The sequence below is a fragment of the Vombatus ursinus genome, unplaced genomic scaffold (genome assembly GCF_900497805.2).
Source record: "Vombatus ursinus unplaced genomic scaffold, bare-nosed wombat genome assembly UNPS02014807.1, whole genome shotgun sequence".
Classification (NCBI taxonomy): domain Eukaryota; kingdom Metazoa; phylum Chordata; class Mammalia; order Diprotodontia; family Vombatidae; genus Vombatus; species Vombatus ursinus.
The window spans coordinates 50,062,027-50,081,951 of record NW_020954585.1 but is presented as its reverse complement, the minus strand read 5'-3'; the positions used below and the strand labels follow the sequence as shown (position 1 = coordinate 50,081,951).

Below are 19,925 nucleotides of genomic sequence, written 5' to 3'. Positions count from 1 at the left end.
TGTGTGTGTGTGTGTGTGTGTGTGTGTGTGTGTGTGTGTGTGTGTGTGTTGGTAGCTAAACATTCCCCGTCAAAGTGTGCTTTGGCGCCACAAATCCATTACATGTTGAGTTACTGGTAATTCAACTGTTCATGAGGCAAGAAAAACTCTACACATTTTTGTAGTGCAAAAGTTAAACCCAGTCCATGTCAGCTAGGGTCCAAGATTTTTATTTAAAAAAAAATTTGTTTTATAAGCCCAGAGAAATGAGTTCTTATGCATGGCAATTTTGCTTAATTTGCAACTCCTAGGTTCTTATCTTTTGGAAAATTGGCATGAGAGTCTTAAAAGGCAACTATACATTTACTGTGGGAAGTGGCATTTAGATTCCTAGCCAAATGCAGTGTGTGGAATAGGAGTGGAGAGTGTCAGTTTAGGTTCATGTGCTTTGAGCTAACAGTATCAGTTGGAATTTATTTTTTAGTACAACTACTATCTGAGCAAAATTTTCAGGTTAGCTGTTCACCTGAAAGCTAGAGATAAAGCAATCCATATGACTACTGAGTTTGTTCTTGAAAAAAAAAAGATTTCTTTCAGATTATTTTCTTTAAAAGCATCAAAAAAAAGTAAATTAATGTTTTTCCATAAAAAGAAGGCTGTTTTCCTCAGTATGCCAAACCAGGATTTTATAGCAAAGCGACCACTTGGTTTTTCAGTAGTTTCACTAGTCCCCATAATTCAGTAGCTAACATCAAAGTTTCCAAGTCCTTCTGCCTAGAGCTCATATGTTTGGACTGGCTAGTTTTACAGCATTCCTGAGCTGGCTAAATAATGGCACGGATCTTAGAAACATATGCCAGGGCCATATAGATAACACATACACACACGCACACACACACAGACACACAGACACACACATCTGACTGATAGCCCTCGAGTCCATTTAAGGATGACAAAAGCAAGGGGACTTTCTCCTTCACTGCAACATAATATCCTTCAGATTCTCTTGCAGGATTGTGTCCTTCACAGCATGAAACACAAAGCGGATGTTTTCAGTGTCTATGGCAGTGGTGAAATGGTGAAAGAGTGGCTTACTTCGGTTCCGCCTTTTTCTGTCAAAACATTGAACTAAGTAGCACTGAACATCCTCCAGCCTATGAGGGTCACCCTTAAAATCTGAGAAGTGCTTCTTAATGCTGACAGTCTTCACCTTCTCCACTAGGAGGTCCATTTTATTGAGGAAGAGAATGATGGAAACATTGAAAAAGAGCTTGTTGTTGACGATGGTCTCAAAGATGTTCATTGATTCGACCAGCCGATTGGTGCGCCTGTCCTCCATGAGGACCTGGTCATATTCACTGGAGGAGACCATGAATAGGATTGAAGTGATTCCATCAAAACACTGGAACCACTTCTGACGTTGAGATCGCTGCCCACCCACATCAACCATCTTGAAAGGTATTTTTTTAATAATGAAGTCATGTTCCACAATTCCTTTCGTGGCTTTTCTGGCCAGCAGAATATCTTGTTTACTAGGAAAATAATTCTGTGGAATAAAAGATTTGGGATGGAGGTAGAAAAAGAAGAGGGATCGGGGGAGGAGGGAGAGGGAGAAAGGAATGTGGGAAAAGAAGGATGAGAGGAAGGGAAAGAAAGATGATAATTTAAAAGAAGCTGAATAAACATACAATATTAAATGCCATAAAATACAAATTTACTATAATGCATGGAATTAAATGGTTCATTAAAAATAAAGGCTCAGTTTGAGGAAGAGTCTTCATTCTCACTACTCACTAAGTCAAAAGGCTTGTTTATTTCTTTGCCTTTGAGAAAAATATTCCATCTTTTTTTCTGAGCCATAGTCATCCTTTTACATTTCAAAAGTCCAGAAGTATTTTCTTGTCAAGAAATGCTTTACAAATAGCATTTGTTAATTAAAAATCTATTTGAAGCTCCCAATATATTTAGTATGCTGTCCCTGGAAAGACCATATAATCAGCATCAGCACATCTATACAAATGTAATTAACCTTTCCTGTACTTACAAGGCACTTTAATTTTGAACTCCTCCTACGGTGTTCTGAGCAAAGGAATTCTAAGAGAAAAAATTATTTTTCCTCTTTATTTCTTTATTTATCAGTAACTAAAGTTTTGTAGTATCCAAGAAGCTGAGAATTTCCTCTCTTTGAGTAAGGAAATTCTTACTGCTGGAATCTCATTTCCCCTTTCAGTCTAACACAAAATACAGATAAAAAGATGTACAAAGTGGTATTCCTGTTGATAAAATGAGATAATGCAAAGCATTCTGTAAACCATAATGACCTATGTAAATACTATTATAATATCACATGACAAAAACAGCCCATATTTAACACCAAAATTTTTTTTTTTACTTAAAAGAGATCTCAGACAAAATCTTCTAATTCTGTTTCACAAATTTTCCTCTAATTTTTAGTGGCAGGGGTCTTTGCTCACCAGCTGGCCAATCCGGTCCAAGTTATCCAGGAAATACTTCACGGATTCACCCTGTCAAAGAAGGAAAAATATCTGTGACTCAATCTTGCCGCCATAAAGCAAACAGACGAATTTATCAAACTAATTTTTTTTTTTCATTTTGCTTCTTTGCAAAAGCAAAGTTAAAAAGAATTCAAAAACAGACATCAATATAGAGATGCTCTAGTGATGTTTGGGCCGGGAATGAATCAAATGAGCTGTGGGCTGTAATACAAAACAGCCCTGCTGTGCTTAATTAAAAACAAAGAGTTCTAGCAAAAACACTACAGTTTTCATAGTAAATTTAACTACTAAATTGCTGACCCTGCATTTCCGGTAATTTCTCTTCTGAATCCCAAATCGGTGAATATAGAAGGTACATGTAATCAGAAAGTTATTATTAATAGTAGTAATAATACAGTTTGATGACTTTGTTTTTACACCACAGTCACTTCCCCTTAGATGTCCCCCACACACCCCTAACTCCAACCTTTTAACAAAGGTCAAATCCTCTATTTTAAAACACTTGCATAAAACTAATAGGTGAGGTAATCATTTCTGATAGTATAGAGCACATTGCACAACCATAGTTCCCTCATCCCCTGTCTAGTGAGGAGAAAGAAGCATGTCTTATCCTAAATTCTCTGGAATCAAGATTAGTCACTGCACCCAGAATTCATTTACCTCTTAGTGTTTTAATTTACACAATTGTAGTCATTGCTTATATACTGCCCTGATTCTGCTTACTTCATTCTGGAACAGTTCATGTAAGTCTTTCCACATTTCTCATACTTTTTTTTTTACGGCACCATTGTGTTTCATTACATTCATACATCACAATTTGTTGAGTTATTTCACAACTGAGACAAGTCTGTGTCTCAATTATGTCTCCCAGTTTTTGGCTACCGCAAAAAATACTGCTGTGAGTGTGTGTGTGTGTGTGTCTATCTATCTCCTTTCTTCCTATCTTTGACCTATTTGGGGCATATGTCCAATAGTGGCACTATTGGGTCAAAGGGTATGTACAATTTAGCAGTTTCTCTCATATAACTTTAAAGCTTTCTATAATCCTTGAAGAAACCCAAAGCTCCAATGGTGGATTTAATGTGTCTGTCTTCCCATAGTACCTTCAATGTTATTTTCACTTTTTGTCATTTTTGTCACTTTGAGGGATGTTGGGCCATACCTCAGAGTTGTTTTAAGTTTCTCTTGCTATATTTGGAACAAGCATCGTATAGTTACTGATAGTTTGGAATCTTTATGAAAATTATTTATTCATACCCATTCACACTTTTATATTGGGAAATAGTTTTTTATTTTATATATTTACATTTATAGTCTATTTAGTTTGGTTCCCAGATTCCATATCTACGAATCCATTCTCTCTCTCCATTAAAAAAATGACATGACCTTTTATATTTAGGTCATATTCATCTGGAAATAATGTGGGGGAAAAGGAAGAATTTGGGGGCATTGCATTATCATATTTCAATAATAATCAAAACTATCTGATCCTGACTAAAGAATAAAAAAGCATTTCAGTGAAACCAACTAGATAAACAAGGCTCAGAGGTAACTGAGTATGGCAGTTTTGTGACTGATAAACCCAAGGATAGAAATTACTGAGGGAAGAGGTTCTCTGACAAAAAGGAAAGGGAGTTCAGCAGAAATGAGGTCTAGATCAAAGCATCTTACATTATATCCCATAATCGGAATGGTTTTTAAAAACCATTTTAAAACCAATGTTACCAATATGGTAACATTCCTCTTCCTAAAAAGACTTTGATTAGAACAAGTTTTCTTTAAAGACAAAACCACTGCCAAAGTTAGCTCTATGGACATATATCCCTTGGCTCCTTCGAAAAGTTGGCTGTACTCATAGTAATGCCAAGTGACAACATAATGGTGAGGACAGAATCATATTATAGGGGATTAACAGGGAAATAAGTGCTGGGTAAATGGAGGCAGGAAGTGTTGGCTAACTGTTCAAGATTCAGAAAAAACATTATTTTAAAACTGAAAGGGGCCTTAAAGGTTATATGGCCCAACCTCTTAATTTCATAATAGAAGAAATTAATGCCTAGATCAGCTGAGGTACATGAAGTGAGATCACAGAATCTAAGAGCTGGAAGGGGTCTTCAGAGGCCATCTAGTATGACATATACCTGCCAATTTCATTTTGAGATAGCTCTAACTTGCTAATAAGATTTAATTTATAGGAATCTTGCAACTTCCACCAACTGTTGGCTACTTGTATCTCCTCCGTGATCAAACAGAGAAATTCTAATCCCTAGCTAATTTGGCAAAAGTTACGCAGCTAGTTCAGCAGCATACCTTATCAGAACCAGAATTAATTGAGTCTTTACTTAAGATTTTAATAAACTTGGAAGTGACCATTGTGGTCAAATGAACTTTCTTAATCATTAATAATCTATCAAGGAGTAGGAGGAAGTTAGCATTAATTTTACATCTGTGTTATATTGCACTTCCACTGATCACTGTATGCCCCTCAGCCTATGGAGTGGAGTGGAGATGATTGGAAATTGTTTGACATAATTCTATTCCACCAAGTATTACGGAGGCATTAGAGAAACGGGAAAAGGGTAGTTGGAATGTACTAAGCTGCAAGGTCTGGGCGGAGAGTAATTGTGGAGCTTGTAAAGGAACGAATCAAAGTTTTCACAAATGTTAAAAATTATTTTTACAAGTAATTGTGGAAAAATAAAATACTAAGAATTCAAAAAATTAAAAAAATGTTCTTGCTTTGTCTGCACATCCTGCCTCCTCCCACGTTCAACACAGGAAACAGCTGTGCAAGTGTTAAAGTTGTTGGGATGGATAACAAACTTACCTGATTTATTACTTACACCTTCCCCTGAAATCCCTTCCTCTCTTACCTCCTATTGAACTATATCATAACAAGTTATAGTGTTAAGGCCCTGGAAAGTAAGTTTAATGAAAGCTTCCTAAAAGTATTAAGCTTTCCTCCATCCACTTTTCCTATAAATCTCCGAAGTTAATTACAGTAACTGAAATTTAGTTCCCCACAGAGCTTGCCATATTCCAAGAGATTTAAGGACTGTGGACATTCCAGATATCCCTTTAATTCTTTTTTTTAAAAAAATATTTTATATTGCCCCCAATTACATGTAAAAACAATTTTTGACATTCCAAATTTGAGTTCCAAATTCTACCCCTTCTTCCCTCCCCCTCCTTAGACAGTAAGCAATCTGATATAGGTTATACATATTTAATCATGTAAAATATTTCCATAGGAGTCATTTTGTGGAGGGAAAAAACTTCAAAGAAAGAAAGAAAAAAGGAAGGGAGGAAGGAAAGAAAGAGAATATCAGTATGCTTCAGTCTGTATTTAGATGCCATCAGTTCTTCTGGAGGCAGAAGCATTTTTTGGGATCATCTTGGATCACTGTATTACTGAGCATCTACGTCATTCACAGTTTTTCATCGTATAATACTGCTGTTACTGTGCACAGTGTTCTCCTGGTTCTGTTCACTTCACTCTGTATCAATTCATGTAAGGTTTTTCTGAAATCATCCTGCTCTTGATTTCTTTTTTTAAATCTTTTTTTTTGGGGGGGGGCTAGGCAATGGGGTTAAGTGACTTGCCCAGGGTCACACAGCCAGTAAGTGTCAAATGTCTGAGGCCGTATTAGAACTCAGGTCCTCCTTACTCCAGGGCTGGTGCTCTATCCACTGCACCCCCGAGCCGCCCCTTGCTCTTGATTTCTTACAGCATAATATACCACAACTTGTTCAGCCAGTCCCCAATAGATAGGCATCACCTCAACATCCAATTCTTAGGCACTGAAAAAAGAGCTGCTATGTGTATTTTTTAATCTCTTTGGAATACAGACCTAGTATTTATCCCTTCACTTCTGAGAGAGAAATAAACTAAGTAGAAGGCTGTACAAATGCAGCAACTCACAAGCCATTTCACTCTTGTCCTCTTCTATTAATATGCTGAAAGACAGGAAGAAACTGGATTCTGTAAGAATTATTAAATCCCTCTTCCAAACAGCAAGATCACCAGTGACTCAGGTTGTATACTAATAGGCCGTGCTATTTTTATGAAATAATAGCTGTATAGAATAACTGGAAAACATTAACATCACCACTGTGAGAATACATTATCTCTGTTTTGTTGAGGAAAACCTAGGAACAAATGTTTTACTCAAAGATACAGGAGTGAGGTTGCTGAAGTCAAGAAATGGTCTTTAAAAAAAATGTCCAACCTGGAAGAATCTTAAAATGTCCCCAAATATCAAGATAAATCTTCTTTCCTTAGTTTTCTTTGTCCACTGGAACTGTGCATTTAACCCGGTAGTATTTTGTAACCCTGAATTTATATATTTTGATTTTGTGCTATTTTCCATTCTGTGTGGTCGGTGGCATCAACTCATTACCAGAAGGACCATATACTTAAATAAGAAAAGCCTCTAGTTTCATGTCAATGCAGTTTCAACCTCAACTATACAGATAGCTCATCAGGTCCTACACTAAAACTCTATCATTTAATTTGCACAGAGAATATAGTATAAGGGTCTCTAACACAGGGAAGCTGTAAGGAGGGTATGAATCATTTAGAATCAAACTTGAGATTAATCTATAATGATAGACAAGTTCAGACATTTTATTATTCTCCTGGACTGAACCAGAATACAACATATCAGAGTCTGAATGATCATTGGACTTGGCATTCTGCCTACAGGATGATCATCTATGACACATGTCCCACAGCACCAGCTCATCAGAGTGACCAGTTTTAAAATTCAATCATACATTTAAAATAAAATGAGCATTGTGAAAACTCAAACACTCCAGATGAATGCATGTAGCTGAATCTGTGTTGCTGGTGTGGAAATAACAACTTAGTACCTAAGGAAGGGTATGTCAAAGTACATACTATATAAATCTCTTCACATACAACATGTGATAGCAGAGAGTACACTAAAATTTTTATAAGTTCTTTTTCCTGGATTGAAGAGTTATTGGACTGCAGATTAAGTGAAACAATTGTTTAAAAAACTTTATTTAAAGGATAATGATTAAAAGACTTTTTTTTAAAGGATAATGAACAATTGCCATGGAGAACACAGCTCTCTTTCCATCTCCCATTCAAGGAAGGAGAATATTAGTCTCTTGGTGAAACTGACAAACCTACTAACTAAGGTTAAGAAGATGGGTTTGATAATTTCAATAACTTCTTCCTCCTTCTCTCCCACCCCCATATTGAAAAAGATAAAGGGAACAAGGTAATCAATTTAAAAGGAGAGGAACAGTTCTGTTTGGTGATATGGACAAGAGGCTTTGGTGCTTATGTTTCACCAAATGAAAGATGAACCAAACTGGCAATCTCATTCACTCCCATGGTTTCAACTATTACTGGATGACTTTCAAGTTTAAAATATCTAGTCTCAAATCTTTTCTGAATTCCAGAGCTATAATTTCAAATATCTTGCCCAACCAGGAGGAGCTAAGCCACTCAAGTCCTGAGCTTCCTGGGCCCAGGTAACCTAATCTTCACCTCTCTCATTTTTCACTTTGCTGCCCCAATTCCCCCCAACCCTTCCTACCTTTCTTGCTCTAAGAACTGTAATCAAATATCAATATCACCATTGTCTCCACAAAGGATGTCAACAGATTGCCCTTTTGTTCAGTTCACCATCCTAGTGACTTCTCAGACCAGCACTCTCCTATATGTGCAATCTCTTAGAATGTAAGCTCTTAGAGGGCATAGACTACTTTGCTTTTATAGTTCCTTCTCCAGTGTTTGGCTGTTCATTCATTCATCCTACTAGACCTCCCTCTACCTATCTTGTTGCCTTGCTAATATCTAGTTACTCAATCACACTCAAAACCTGAACCAATTTTGAGGCCTTCCTTCCTCTTCCATATCAACAAGTTAGTGAATCCTTTAGAATTTCCTTCCACAATACTTCTTACACCCTTACTTCTATTCATTACCTACTTCAGATCCCTCATCATGTTTCACCTAGGCTATTGTCATCATCTCTTTTTTAAAAATGAAGTATTATTTTTGGGTTTTTAATTGCCTAAATTTCTCTCAGGCCATTATCTCTAAATGGGCTTGCTCACTTCAAATCTTTCCCCCCATTCCAATCCATATTAGAAACTTTGAAACCACATTAATATTCCCAATGTACACATACGATCATAGCACTGTACCGCTCAAAATCATTTAGTGGTTCTGCACTGCCCACCAAAATTAAGTAAAAACAACACAATCTAGAATTTAAGTTCCCCTATAATCTAGCGCCAAAATAACTTCTCAGTCCTATTTCATATGCTATGCTCCTTCATGCTGCATGTACTTTTTGCTCTAGTCAAACTGGATATGCTATTTCCTTCAACACATTCAGAGTTTTTATACAGCCATGCATCATACAGAGTATCCCCCAAAATGTACACACTCTCTCAGCCCCTCAGCTTTGTAGCATCTTTTCCTGTATCATGAAGTAGGTGAGATCTAAGCTGGGCCTTTTAGAAGGTCTGGATTTCATCCTACAGTGTTTGTAGGTTACTGCCAAAGAGACTGACCTTTGGATTACAAAGAATAGAACAAGCATGGCTAACAGGATGCAGAGGGCCAATACAAATGACACAAGTAAACATCTAGATGGCCTAATCCTGATGAACTACATGACAAAGAACTGGCAGATGTCACTGATATTTTGAAGGCTCATGGGGAACAGGAGATGTACTGGAGGACTGGAAAAAAAGGACAAATATTGCCCTGATTTTTAAAAAGAGAATAGGGCCAGCAAGTTCTAGGCCACTGAATTTGACTTCGATTACTGGCAAAATTATTATTAAAAGAGATGGAAACATTTAGAATATTTAGAAAAGAAAGCAGTGATCATAAAGACCTAGAGTGGACACTATCAAAGGATCCCTACCTCTGTGTCTTTTTGCCCTTATTTCCAGCAGCTTGATTGCTCACAGGGCTTAGCTGAGAAGGGAGTCAATTCCATGCCTGCTGATGACCTTGAGGACTTGCAGGCCTTATCACTGCCACTGCCACTACTTCCTAAGATCCTCCAGGCTTTCCTATCTGTTCTCCTAACCCAAGGACCTTTCCCAGCATGGTCATCTTAACTACTTATGTAACCTAAAGACAACTCTGGGTCTTGTCATTTGTCCTGTCACTGCACCCTTAGGACTTCAGGGCATTTCAACTTGCCCTGCAGATGAACTTTCTGTTGTGTGTCATCTTCCCCACACTTTCTCACACTCCTGTCTCATCTTTTCTATTTGTATCCCCAGCACTTAGCATAATACTTGGCACATAGATGCTTAAATATGTGTTTCATTCATTCATATTCTATGTAGATCTTTTTGGGGTTCCAGTAGTATATCTCCAAAAGCCTACTGGATCACACTGAATACACCTTTAGTTACTTTCAACTTTAACATGTCCATTTCCCCTAAAATCACTTTCTTAACTTCTTTATTTTTCTTGATTGAAGGTACTGTCATATTTCTCAGCATTCATTTTCACAAAATTGACATTAGTAGTCAGATACTGTTTTACCTCCACTTTCCCCTTTCTCTTTACTCAATACCACTATCATCTTAGTTCAGGCCCTCATGACGATTCACCTGAATTGTTGTAATATCCTCCTAATTGGTTTCCTTAAGTCTCTCCTCTCTCCAACTGATCTTCCACACAGCTGCCAAAGTGATTTTCCTACAGTGCAAGGCTGATTTTGGCACTCCCCAATAAACCCCAATGATCTCTATTGCCCTTCACAACCTGGCCATTCTTATGACAAACCATTCCCCATACCTGCATTCCATGGCGCAGGCACCCTGGCTTTGGTGCTAGGTGATCAGGCTCTTATCTCCTCATCTTTGAACTAAGTATCCTCCATGCCTACCTCAACTCTGTCATTTAGAATCCCTTTTATTTCTTCAGAATTCTACCAAGTGACACCTACACGAAGACTTTTCTGATCGAGGGCCGAGTCATTCCCTTCTCTCATTTCCCACCCCCTCCCCACCTCCAGCTTCCATCTTGTATTTATTTGATATGTATCGGCATATGTAGTCTCCTCCCAAAGAAAGTAAGCTCCTGGAGGACAGTGGCTGTTTCATTTTTTGTTTCTTGCATCCTCAGTGCTAAGTGTAATGCCTGGCACATAAAAATACTCAATACATGTTTGTTGATGAACTGTTTTAAAAATTAACAAAAGGTTCCCAGAAATACTAGTATGGAGTTTAGATTTTACTGGTTAAGTTCTGATGTTACAGGAACATTGTGAAAATGAAATAATGAACGTGAAAGTAATTTGAAAAGAAAGCTAAATGCTCATACAAGTATAAGTTATTATTATGAAAAGAAAAATTTCAAGTTTGTGATGTATTTGATGTTAGTACACATTTATAATCCTCAGAATATGTTTTTTAAAAAGTATTCTATTTAAACCATTCCAGATAAGGAGTTTCTTAGTATCTTATCAATGAAGATTATATGCTCTAGAAGAGGCATAAAAGGCATCATCAAGAATATGTAAAAGGACATAGGTGGGTCACATATTGAGAAAAAGAGACAGGTAGTAGTGGCACATCTATACTTCTAAATACTAAAAGAACAAGAGAAAGGTCCCTAATGCACTGGGTAGACTAATACTAATAATAACTGACCCTTATACAGTACTTTAAGGTTTGGGAAGTACTTCCCTAAATTTTCTCACATAATTATCACAACGATCCCAGACAGAGAAGCTATTATAATTCCCATTTTACAGATAGAGTAACTGAGGCTCAGAGAGGTTAAGTCACTTGCCAAGCTTCACACAGTAAGTATATGATGCAGTATTTGAAACCAAGTCATCCTGGTTCCAAGTCTAGCATTTTATTTACTAATTATGGTGACATGAATATTTCCCATCCAGCTGTATTCCTCTGGACTTTATCGTGTGCTTGAATTTCTCCAGGAAAACTCCTGTCTTTAGCTTCTTTTTATGGGCTGTCTTCCCTCATTGGATAGAAAGTTCCTTGAGGTCAGGGACTGTCTTTTGTCTTTCTTTGTATCCCTAGTGCTTAGCACAGTGCCTGACACAAAGCAGCTGCTTAATAAATTAACAAATAATAATAATAATAATAATATTAAATAATAATAATAAATTAACAAATTCTTGACCCACTGTCAAGAATTGCACAAGATGAGTTAAAACTTGTGGCGGGGTTGCAGTTTACATGGGTGCAGGGAGACTATGCACTGCTGAAATTATGTAGTTAACCAAAAAGTGGCTTCTTAATATACTGCTAAAGTCCTGACTTTTTATAAACTGGTAACTTTCAAACACCAGATTGTGTTGTTAAAACTCAGTAATAGTGTCAGTGAATTACAGCAGAGATTAAATCTGTAATGAGCCTATCACCTTCCTTTTTTCACAACTAAAAACACTCCTGTCTTAAGTTTTTATTTCCTCTCCTCTTCCTTTACTCTAGTCTCTGAAGAATTATGTTGTCCTCCTCTCTGCCAGGACAAACTCCTCTCCTTGTGCCCTTTACCCCACATTCCCATTTCCACAAGAAGCCTGGCCTTTTATCACTTTCCTGGCTTGTTCCTTGATGCCTATAAACATGCCCAAATCTTTTCCATCTTAAAAATAAAAACTAAAGCTATCTGTCCTATGTATTTTCTCTGGTTCACAGATTCCTACAAAGTAAGTTACACTTTCTACCATACTTCAGGGGGAATCATAGCTGTTAATGATTTTAAAGCACGCAACTTAAAAAAAAGTATCCCAGTTTAAATAACCAGACTATTGGAAAAAATATCATTTTTGTTAATTAACCTATCTAACCCTTCTATTTTTGAAATGTTTTGTTACTAGACAAAACTGAAGTTATCAACAGTTCTGGGTGAGTGACTTTAGCTGTGCAAAACTCTTCTTCCACAGCAAAACATAGCCTGTGAGTCATGACTGTGCCAAATGGGACTAAGCAATGGAATAGGAGATGATGCTCCCACTGTTTGGCAGCATCGTGAGGCATTTGACATCTAGAATCTAGAAATACAGGCAAGCAGGCATGAAATGAGGCCAGAGCTCCACAATGAGAAGAATCCCTTCTCTTCGTTTCAAATTATGTTTTAAAACATTTCTTCAATACTTCAAAAAGCCTATGATTTCATCAATGTAGCGATTCCCCATACTAATGCCAATCCATGTCTTTGCAGACATTTTCCTGAGCTGCTGTGGCTAAAGTGTCCCATGCCTTGTGACCAATCTTCTGGTAATAAGCCTCTCTCAGGGTCTCCAGGTCGGTTCTCAGAAAAAGATACGTGGTCCCTCGACAGATTCACACTCTGAAGCCTTTTAGTCTACCAACAAGAATTAGTTAAGCACTTGCTGAATGCCAGGCACTGTGGCAGGTGCTGGGAACACAAAGCCAAAAAGGAACAATCTCTACCCTTAAAGAGTTTACGTTTTATCAGGGGAGATGTACGCATAGAAGCACATGCAAAATTCATATATAGATCTGTTGTTACAGCTTCTGAGAACCCCAGATCTCTTCCATGCTACAATGAAGCAAAATAGAAGACTCTGGTGGAATTCTATACAGTTAATTCTATCAAGTGTGAGAAATCCTAGTTTCTTTGAAGAAATTATAACAACAAAACAGTATAGAACTCTAAGGTTTGCGAAACACTTCTCTATAAACCATCTCATTTGACTTTTACAGCACTTGGAGATCAGTGCTACAAGGACTCATTGTCATTCCCGTTTTACAGACGTGGAAGGTGAAGCTCACTGAGGAAAGGTGATCATCCAGCTAAACAAATGCTGGAGACAGGATATGAACCCAGGTCTCTGCTGACTGAAGGTCTAGCACAAGCCCTACTCTCACCAGTTCTCATGCGATGACATGGAACTTCAAGAGAATGAGTTTTAAGAGATATTCCAACAGACAGATCTGATTTCTATTTAAATGTGTTAAGAGCCAATCAATGGCAACACAAAACACATGGAGATAGGAGGAACTCCATATTCAGAAATTATTAAATATCTATAACCAGTTAGAAAACAAGTAGTGGTAGGAGATGGGAAGGAACTTATGGAAATTTGCCAAAGCATAAGCTTACTAAGCTGGAATATAAAAACAAGCATAATTTATCAAACTGACTATCAAATCTTGATATTCAGAGATCCGGCTGACCCAAAAGGAAAAATTTTCTTCAACTGTTTAAAATCAAAATAGCTTTTACTTGGACTTCTTGATTTGTACTTCCTTGATTGGATTGGATATCTTCTGACCTAATTTTTTTCCTTCCTGCTCTTTTAAGTTACTGGGGCAGATACATCTAATATTTATAAAAAATGATAGGTTAAAACTGGCCTATCAATTTTAGCTTTTTTTCCCCGATATTTGTTAGTATCACTTAAGAAGAATTAGAACCCCCAAATATTTCACATTAAAAGTACTGACCACAAAGATAGCCAAGGTCACGGCAAAGCTCTTTCTGCTAATAAGTATAATAAGTTTGTGCCAACTAATACTGATTAATAAGACATCCATAAGTGATGATATGAATAAATTGCAGATAGCAAATTTTTATAACCATTTACATAAAATAAATCAAAGAGAAACAAACATTTGTTAAGACAAATTTTTAGGATTTTCGCATCCGAGAAGTAACCTTTTAACCATTAAACACAGATTTGGTTGCAAAAAGATGAGTCTTAGAAGCTTGCACTTTGTTACTTTAATGCTCTCAGGCATAACAATCCTTTCCCCTTTCTATAGGGGGAACATTTGAGTTGTATATGGCTTTTAAATGCTTGATTTTTACTAGACTACTTCATTATTAGGCAAAACTGACTCATTTTAGTTTTTTATCAAAGTGTTTCCTCTACTCACTTTCCTATATACAGGGAAAATATATACCCCCAAAATGTATGTAATCTGCCATATATGTGTATTTGGAGGATACAGTTTTCCCCCCTATAAACACAAAAAATGCGTGATTCCCCCCACAAAATGTATATACGCCTTAACTGTTAATAACTGCTATGTTTATTTTTTGAAAAAGAAAAGATGCTAAGGGTCGATAAATGGTATATGCAGTTTTGGGGACACTCTGTACGATACCCCATTTTTCCTACATTATTGGCCAAAAGTTTTCTACATAATTAAATTTTGCAATTGATGATGACAGTAGTGATAATATATTACATTTCTCATTACATATGTATATTACATATTATATAATATATAATCATCACATTATATAATACTATACACTATTATACATAATATATTTTAACATATTATATATTATAACATATTATTACATATAATGTTATATGTTATCATGAAAGATGTAGCACATATTATATGAGTACATACATATTATGTATCTCATATTATTACATATAATGTTATATGTTATCATGAAAGATGTAGCACATATTATACGAGTACATACATATTATATATCTCATTACACGAGAGTATATTACATTTTTACCAAGTTCACAAATATGTCATTTGAATCCCAAATGTGAGGTAGGTGGTAGAGGTATTACCCTCATTTTTAAGATGAAGTAGTTGAGGCCCAGGGAGATTCAATGATTTGGTCAAGTTCAGAGTGAATCAGTGGCAGGGAGGGCTTAGACGGCTCTTCCAGTTTTTGTTGTTGTTGTTTAGTCATCTCAGTTGGGTCCAACTCTTCGTGATCCTATGTGGGATTTTCTTGGCAAAGGCACTAAAGTGGTTTGCCATTTCCTTCTCTGGCTCATTTTACACATGAGAACACTGAGGCAAGCAGGGTTAAGTGACTTGTCCAGCTAGTAAGTGTAAGAGGCTGCATTTCAACTCAGGTTTTACTAACTGTGTGACTTTGGACAAGTCACTTAACCCTGCCTGTCTCAGCTTCCTCTTCTGTACAATGAGCTAGAGGAGGAAATGGTAAACTGTTCCAGTACTTTTGCCAAGAAAACCTCAAATGGGGTCATGAAGAGTTGGACTGGATTGAAGTTGGACCCAGAGCTCTATCCACTGTGCCACCTATCTGCCCTCTTTCAACTGTGCCACATTTTATCTCTATATCCCCCATTCTAAAACTGACTCCCTGGTGTGACTTGGGATAAGTAATTTTCCTGACTAAAAACTAAAGCATTCTATGAACAGACGCACATATATGTACATATGTCTGCATATGCATGTACACATATAAATGCATTTAACAGAAAATAAATGAAATTAATGAAAAAACATTTATTAAGTGATTATGTGCCAAGTGCTGTGGCTATTAAAAAAAAAAAACACCCCAAATGCAAACCTGTTCTTATTCTCAGTAGGCCTACGATTCTAGGCAAGGGAAATGCAAGAGCTATAAGGTACCACGCCTACCTAGGGAAGGATGTTCTTGTTTGGGAAGGCACAGGGATGGTAACAGAAGTCATAGGAAAATAAAGTAACACTCCCTTTCCAGAAGCAATGGTGAATACTGATTTTTCATCTGGCTGCACTCCTTTGGACTTCCTCATCTCGCCAAGAACCTCATTTTCCTGCAAGACCACACCAGCCTCAGCACTTAGACGTCACCAATAGCCTCTCTGTGAGCAGCCCTATGAATGGAGGGTGGATTGGAGAGCTCCTCCCAGAAGCTCCATTTTAAGGAAGGGGCCCTGGCCAGCCATCTCTCCATTTCCCACCCAGCTGCACTCTTGTTGGACTTGGCCATTAAGCTTCCTGCCAGGTACTTTCCTTCCTCCCTGCCCTCTTTTCAACTTCTTTTTTGTGTTGTCTTCTTCCATTAGGTTTGTAAGTTCTACTAGGATAGGGGGCTGTCCTTCTTTTTCATATTTGTACCCCCAGTTTGCCACAGTGTCTGGCACACAAGCAGGCACTCAAAAATGTTTACTGACCACACGTATTACATACAGCTAAACTTAATAGGGATTCGCAGTTTCATAAACAATACTCTTTTTCCATTCTTTTCATATGGAACTATTCATGTTTGTTGTTGTTTGTCAAATTCAGAATAAGAAAAAAATGGAAGATTTTTCAAAAAACCCTAAATGGATATAGGTAGAAAGAAGGCAGATCATATAGGGGAATGGCTAGTATCTCAGGGTTTGACCTGAACATATAATGCAAAAAGAGGAGTAGTGTGAAATAAGAATGGAAAGAGATCATAGAATCATAGATTTAGAGCTGGAAAGGACCTTAGAGGTCATCTAGACCATGGGTACTGAGGCACAGAGAGGTTAAATGATTTGCCTAGTGTTTTGCAGAAATTAAGTGGCAGAGATGGGAATAAAACCCAGATTACTTGATTCTAAATCCAATTCTAAATCCCCACAATACCTCCTTGTCTCTTACTACTGAGTAGTCTCAAGGACAGGGGCAATTTTGTATCTTCATATTGCATATAGTAGGCAATTAAAGTATTTTTAATTTGGCTGAAAAGTTAGGTAATACTGAAGAGGTTTTTGATGCCAGGGCAGTTTATGTTGTTACTATATATTGTTAATTATATACTGTTAACAGGATCCAATTCTATAAAATCATGAAAGGTGTGAACTTGGGAGTTTTTTCATCAGATTTCAAAAACTCTAATTATAAAAGGTACCTCCTAAAACTTGAAAAGGGGGCAGTTTTTAGGCAAATAAAAATAAAAGTTTATTTATAAAGGGGTTAAGTAAATACATGAAACTTCCTGCTACTAGGGTTTTAATATTGGAAATATAAATAGAGTAAAGGAAGAGAAACTCAGATGCTGATAACACGTGTCTCCAAACTATGACATCATACTTCAGCAGATTCCTGACTTAGCTTCTGTAGACCCTTTTTCTTACTGGCGAATTCTTCCTGGAACCTCCATTTTGAGGAAGGACACAGACTAGGGGTATGACCTCCCTCCCCAGCCGTTGCTTTTCAGCTCCTCTTTTATGGGTTGTTTTCCCATCAGAATATAAAAGCTCCTTGAGGGCAGGGACTTTTTTTTTTTTTTTGGCTTGTACTTGCATCCTCAGTGCTTAGCACAGGAACTGGCACACTGTAATCACTTAATAAATGCTTGTTGACTAATAGAGTTTAAATAAATTTTTACAGACATAATATCTGCAGATTCATAACAGGTATGAAAGACTCATATTTTGAGGTCTAGTGCCTAATTTCAATTAAGTCATTTTGACCTTCTTCTGAGGTCTACACGAATCAGTGCATATATTTTTGGACTGACACGCACTGTAGGTGTTCCTTAACAATTTTTGCAAAAACATGGACTGAAACATACCTACTAAGGTTTCTAGAGAATTAACAGATTCCTAAAAATCACAGGTGGACCCTTCAGGACATCATTCCACAAAACGATGTCTGTGAAAAACATGAATATTTCACTACAAAATATACCTACCCAATCTGTTTTCTCACATGACTTAAAGTCACTGTTGGCATGCACTTCTATAATAGAGAACATGCCAAAATCCCTTCTGTGCCAATGGCAAATTACTGACTACTGTCACTTAATTACCAACAAAAGAAAGAAAAAAATGACATCCCCACAAAATCAAAAAGAGCACTTTCACATAAAGATTAGAACATGGTATCTCAAAATACCATGTTCTTGAAAAAAAGTGTTATCAGAATGCCTTGCTAATGACAAATAGAGAATAATAAAGACAAATGAATGCAGTTGCATTTAAAATGACCATCATATATAACAACAAAGGAAAAAAGGAAAATGTAAAAAGCTTTGAAAATCCTTTCTGTTATGGTTCTCTATTCTATTTCTTCATCCAAGGAACTCTGAATGGAGAACAATGTGAAGATATGCATTTAATAATGATTTCTCAATCCTTCAGCATTTCACTGTGGAAAAAAAAAAGATCAGTTACAGGGAAACTAGTTATTCAAACTAATTTTCTTATTTTGAGAGGTAGTGCTGTGTAGTGGACAGAGTTGGCCTTGGGGCCAGAAAGACCAGAGTTCAGGTCCTGCTTTTGATACATACTGGCTACGTGACCTTGGGTAAGTCATTTAATGTCTCCGTGACCTACATAACTCACTAACACGATGCATTGCAGAGGAGGTGCAGAGTTTAAATCACAGTTCTAGTCCTCATCTCCATTCTATATATTAGAATCAGCTAAGGTAGTTTATTAGGAAAAGTGCTAAATTTGGAATTAGGAAGGCCAGAGTTCAAATCCTCCCTCAGACACTTAGTTACACTGGGTAAGTCACTTAATCTTTGTCAGTCTCTGTTTCCTCATCTGTAAAATGGAGATAATAATAATATCTACCTCAAAAGATTGTTTTTTAAATCTTCATTTACATATTTTAAAAAATATTACATAATTTTTTTAAAATATCGCCTTCGTTTCTTAATATCTTTTATCCTACCCCAGCATCTTGTTTAACAAAGTTTAAGGAAAAGAAAAAAGGCAGTTCATCAAAAACACAAACATGTTCTCAGACTCCTTTTAAATGACTTTTTTTGTTACTTTTAAATTACTATTGCTATTCAATAGTAATTAAAATTTCATATATTTTTTCTCTTATCTTTGATCTACAAATCTGTATTATGCAATTATAGTCTACTGTTATTAACATATACCTCTCTCAACTAAGAACATAAATCTCAATATTATGCAATTTACCTGAGTTTATCATCAATATGATATCAAATGCAAGTATTAAGACAAAACTATTATTGTGCTCATCACTAAGTAAAATGTATTATAACGTACATCATGTCACCTGAGAGTGGCATACACTGAACTCATCATGATGAATAATGGGAGATTCCAATGTCAATATAAACTTATATGGGGTTAAATCAAGGCTCTTGCCAGTATGAATAGCATTGTTAGAGAAGATATTTCCAACAGCAGACAGACTGGAACCTCTATACTGTATTTTCAACTACCTAGTGTGTCACAAGGAAAAGTTCCTCACAACTGTTGCTCCTCTTTAAGTCTTCTCCCAGCTTCCCAATACATCCTCTTCTCTTTCTAGAGACATACTTGTCCAGCGCTAAGTTTAGCTGCCACTATTTCAAGTTTTTCCTCAAGGGACCACAATAAGTTCTATACTTCTTGAGACTGATTTATGTAAAATGACCTTTTAAAAGTCACTAAATATGTTTGCTACAATATTATAAAAATCAACACAACTTTGAAGAATTTGTAAAACTTGGGATAGACTTTGCATCACCTCCTTAAAGCAGCTGTCAATTCGTGTTTTGGTAGTCTTTTGCCTGAAAGTTCCCCCTCACAAACTACTTTTTTTAAGCCGATGATACAAAATTCTTTCTAAACAAAATTTTCTCTTTTCCTCTGGCAAGCTGTCTGGTCTGGAAGCCTTACAATACACATCTGTTTTTCAGTCTGCTTGCTGTCTTAGTCCCAAAACAATGGAATTTAAGTTTCTTCTCTCATATGAAGTACAGCCTTT

General features: G+C 36.7%; 1 protein-coding gene across 1 annotated transcript in view; it reads right to left on the bottom strand.

Annotated features, from left to right (window-relative positions):
• Positions 1 to 6: 6 nt before the first annotated feature.
• The window catches only part of GNA12 (G protein subunit alpha 12), a 121,683-nt gene continuing 101,764 nt past the window's right edge, over positions 7 to 19,925 (bottom strand). Inside the window, exons 3-4 of the mRNA XM_027874623.1 lie at positions 2,454 to 2,504; positions 7 to 1,525 (exon numbers count right to left, since the gene is read on the bottom strand). Of these exons, the coding sequence (XP_027730424.1) occupies positions 956 to 1,525; positions 2,454 to 2,504 (621 nt within the window). The 3' untranslated portion in view covers positions 7 to 955. The remainder of the gene's footprint in view (positions 1,526 to 2,453; positions 2,505 to 19,925) is intronic.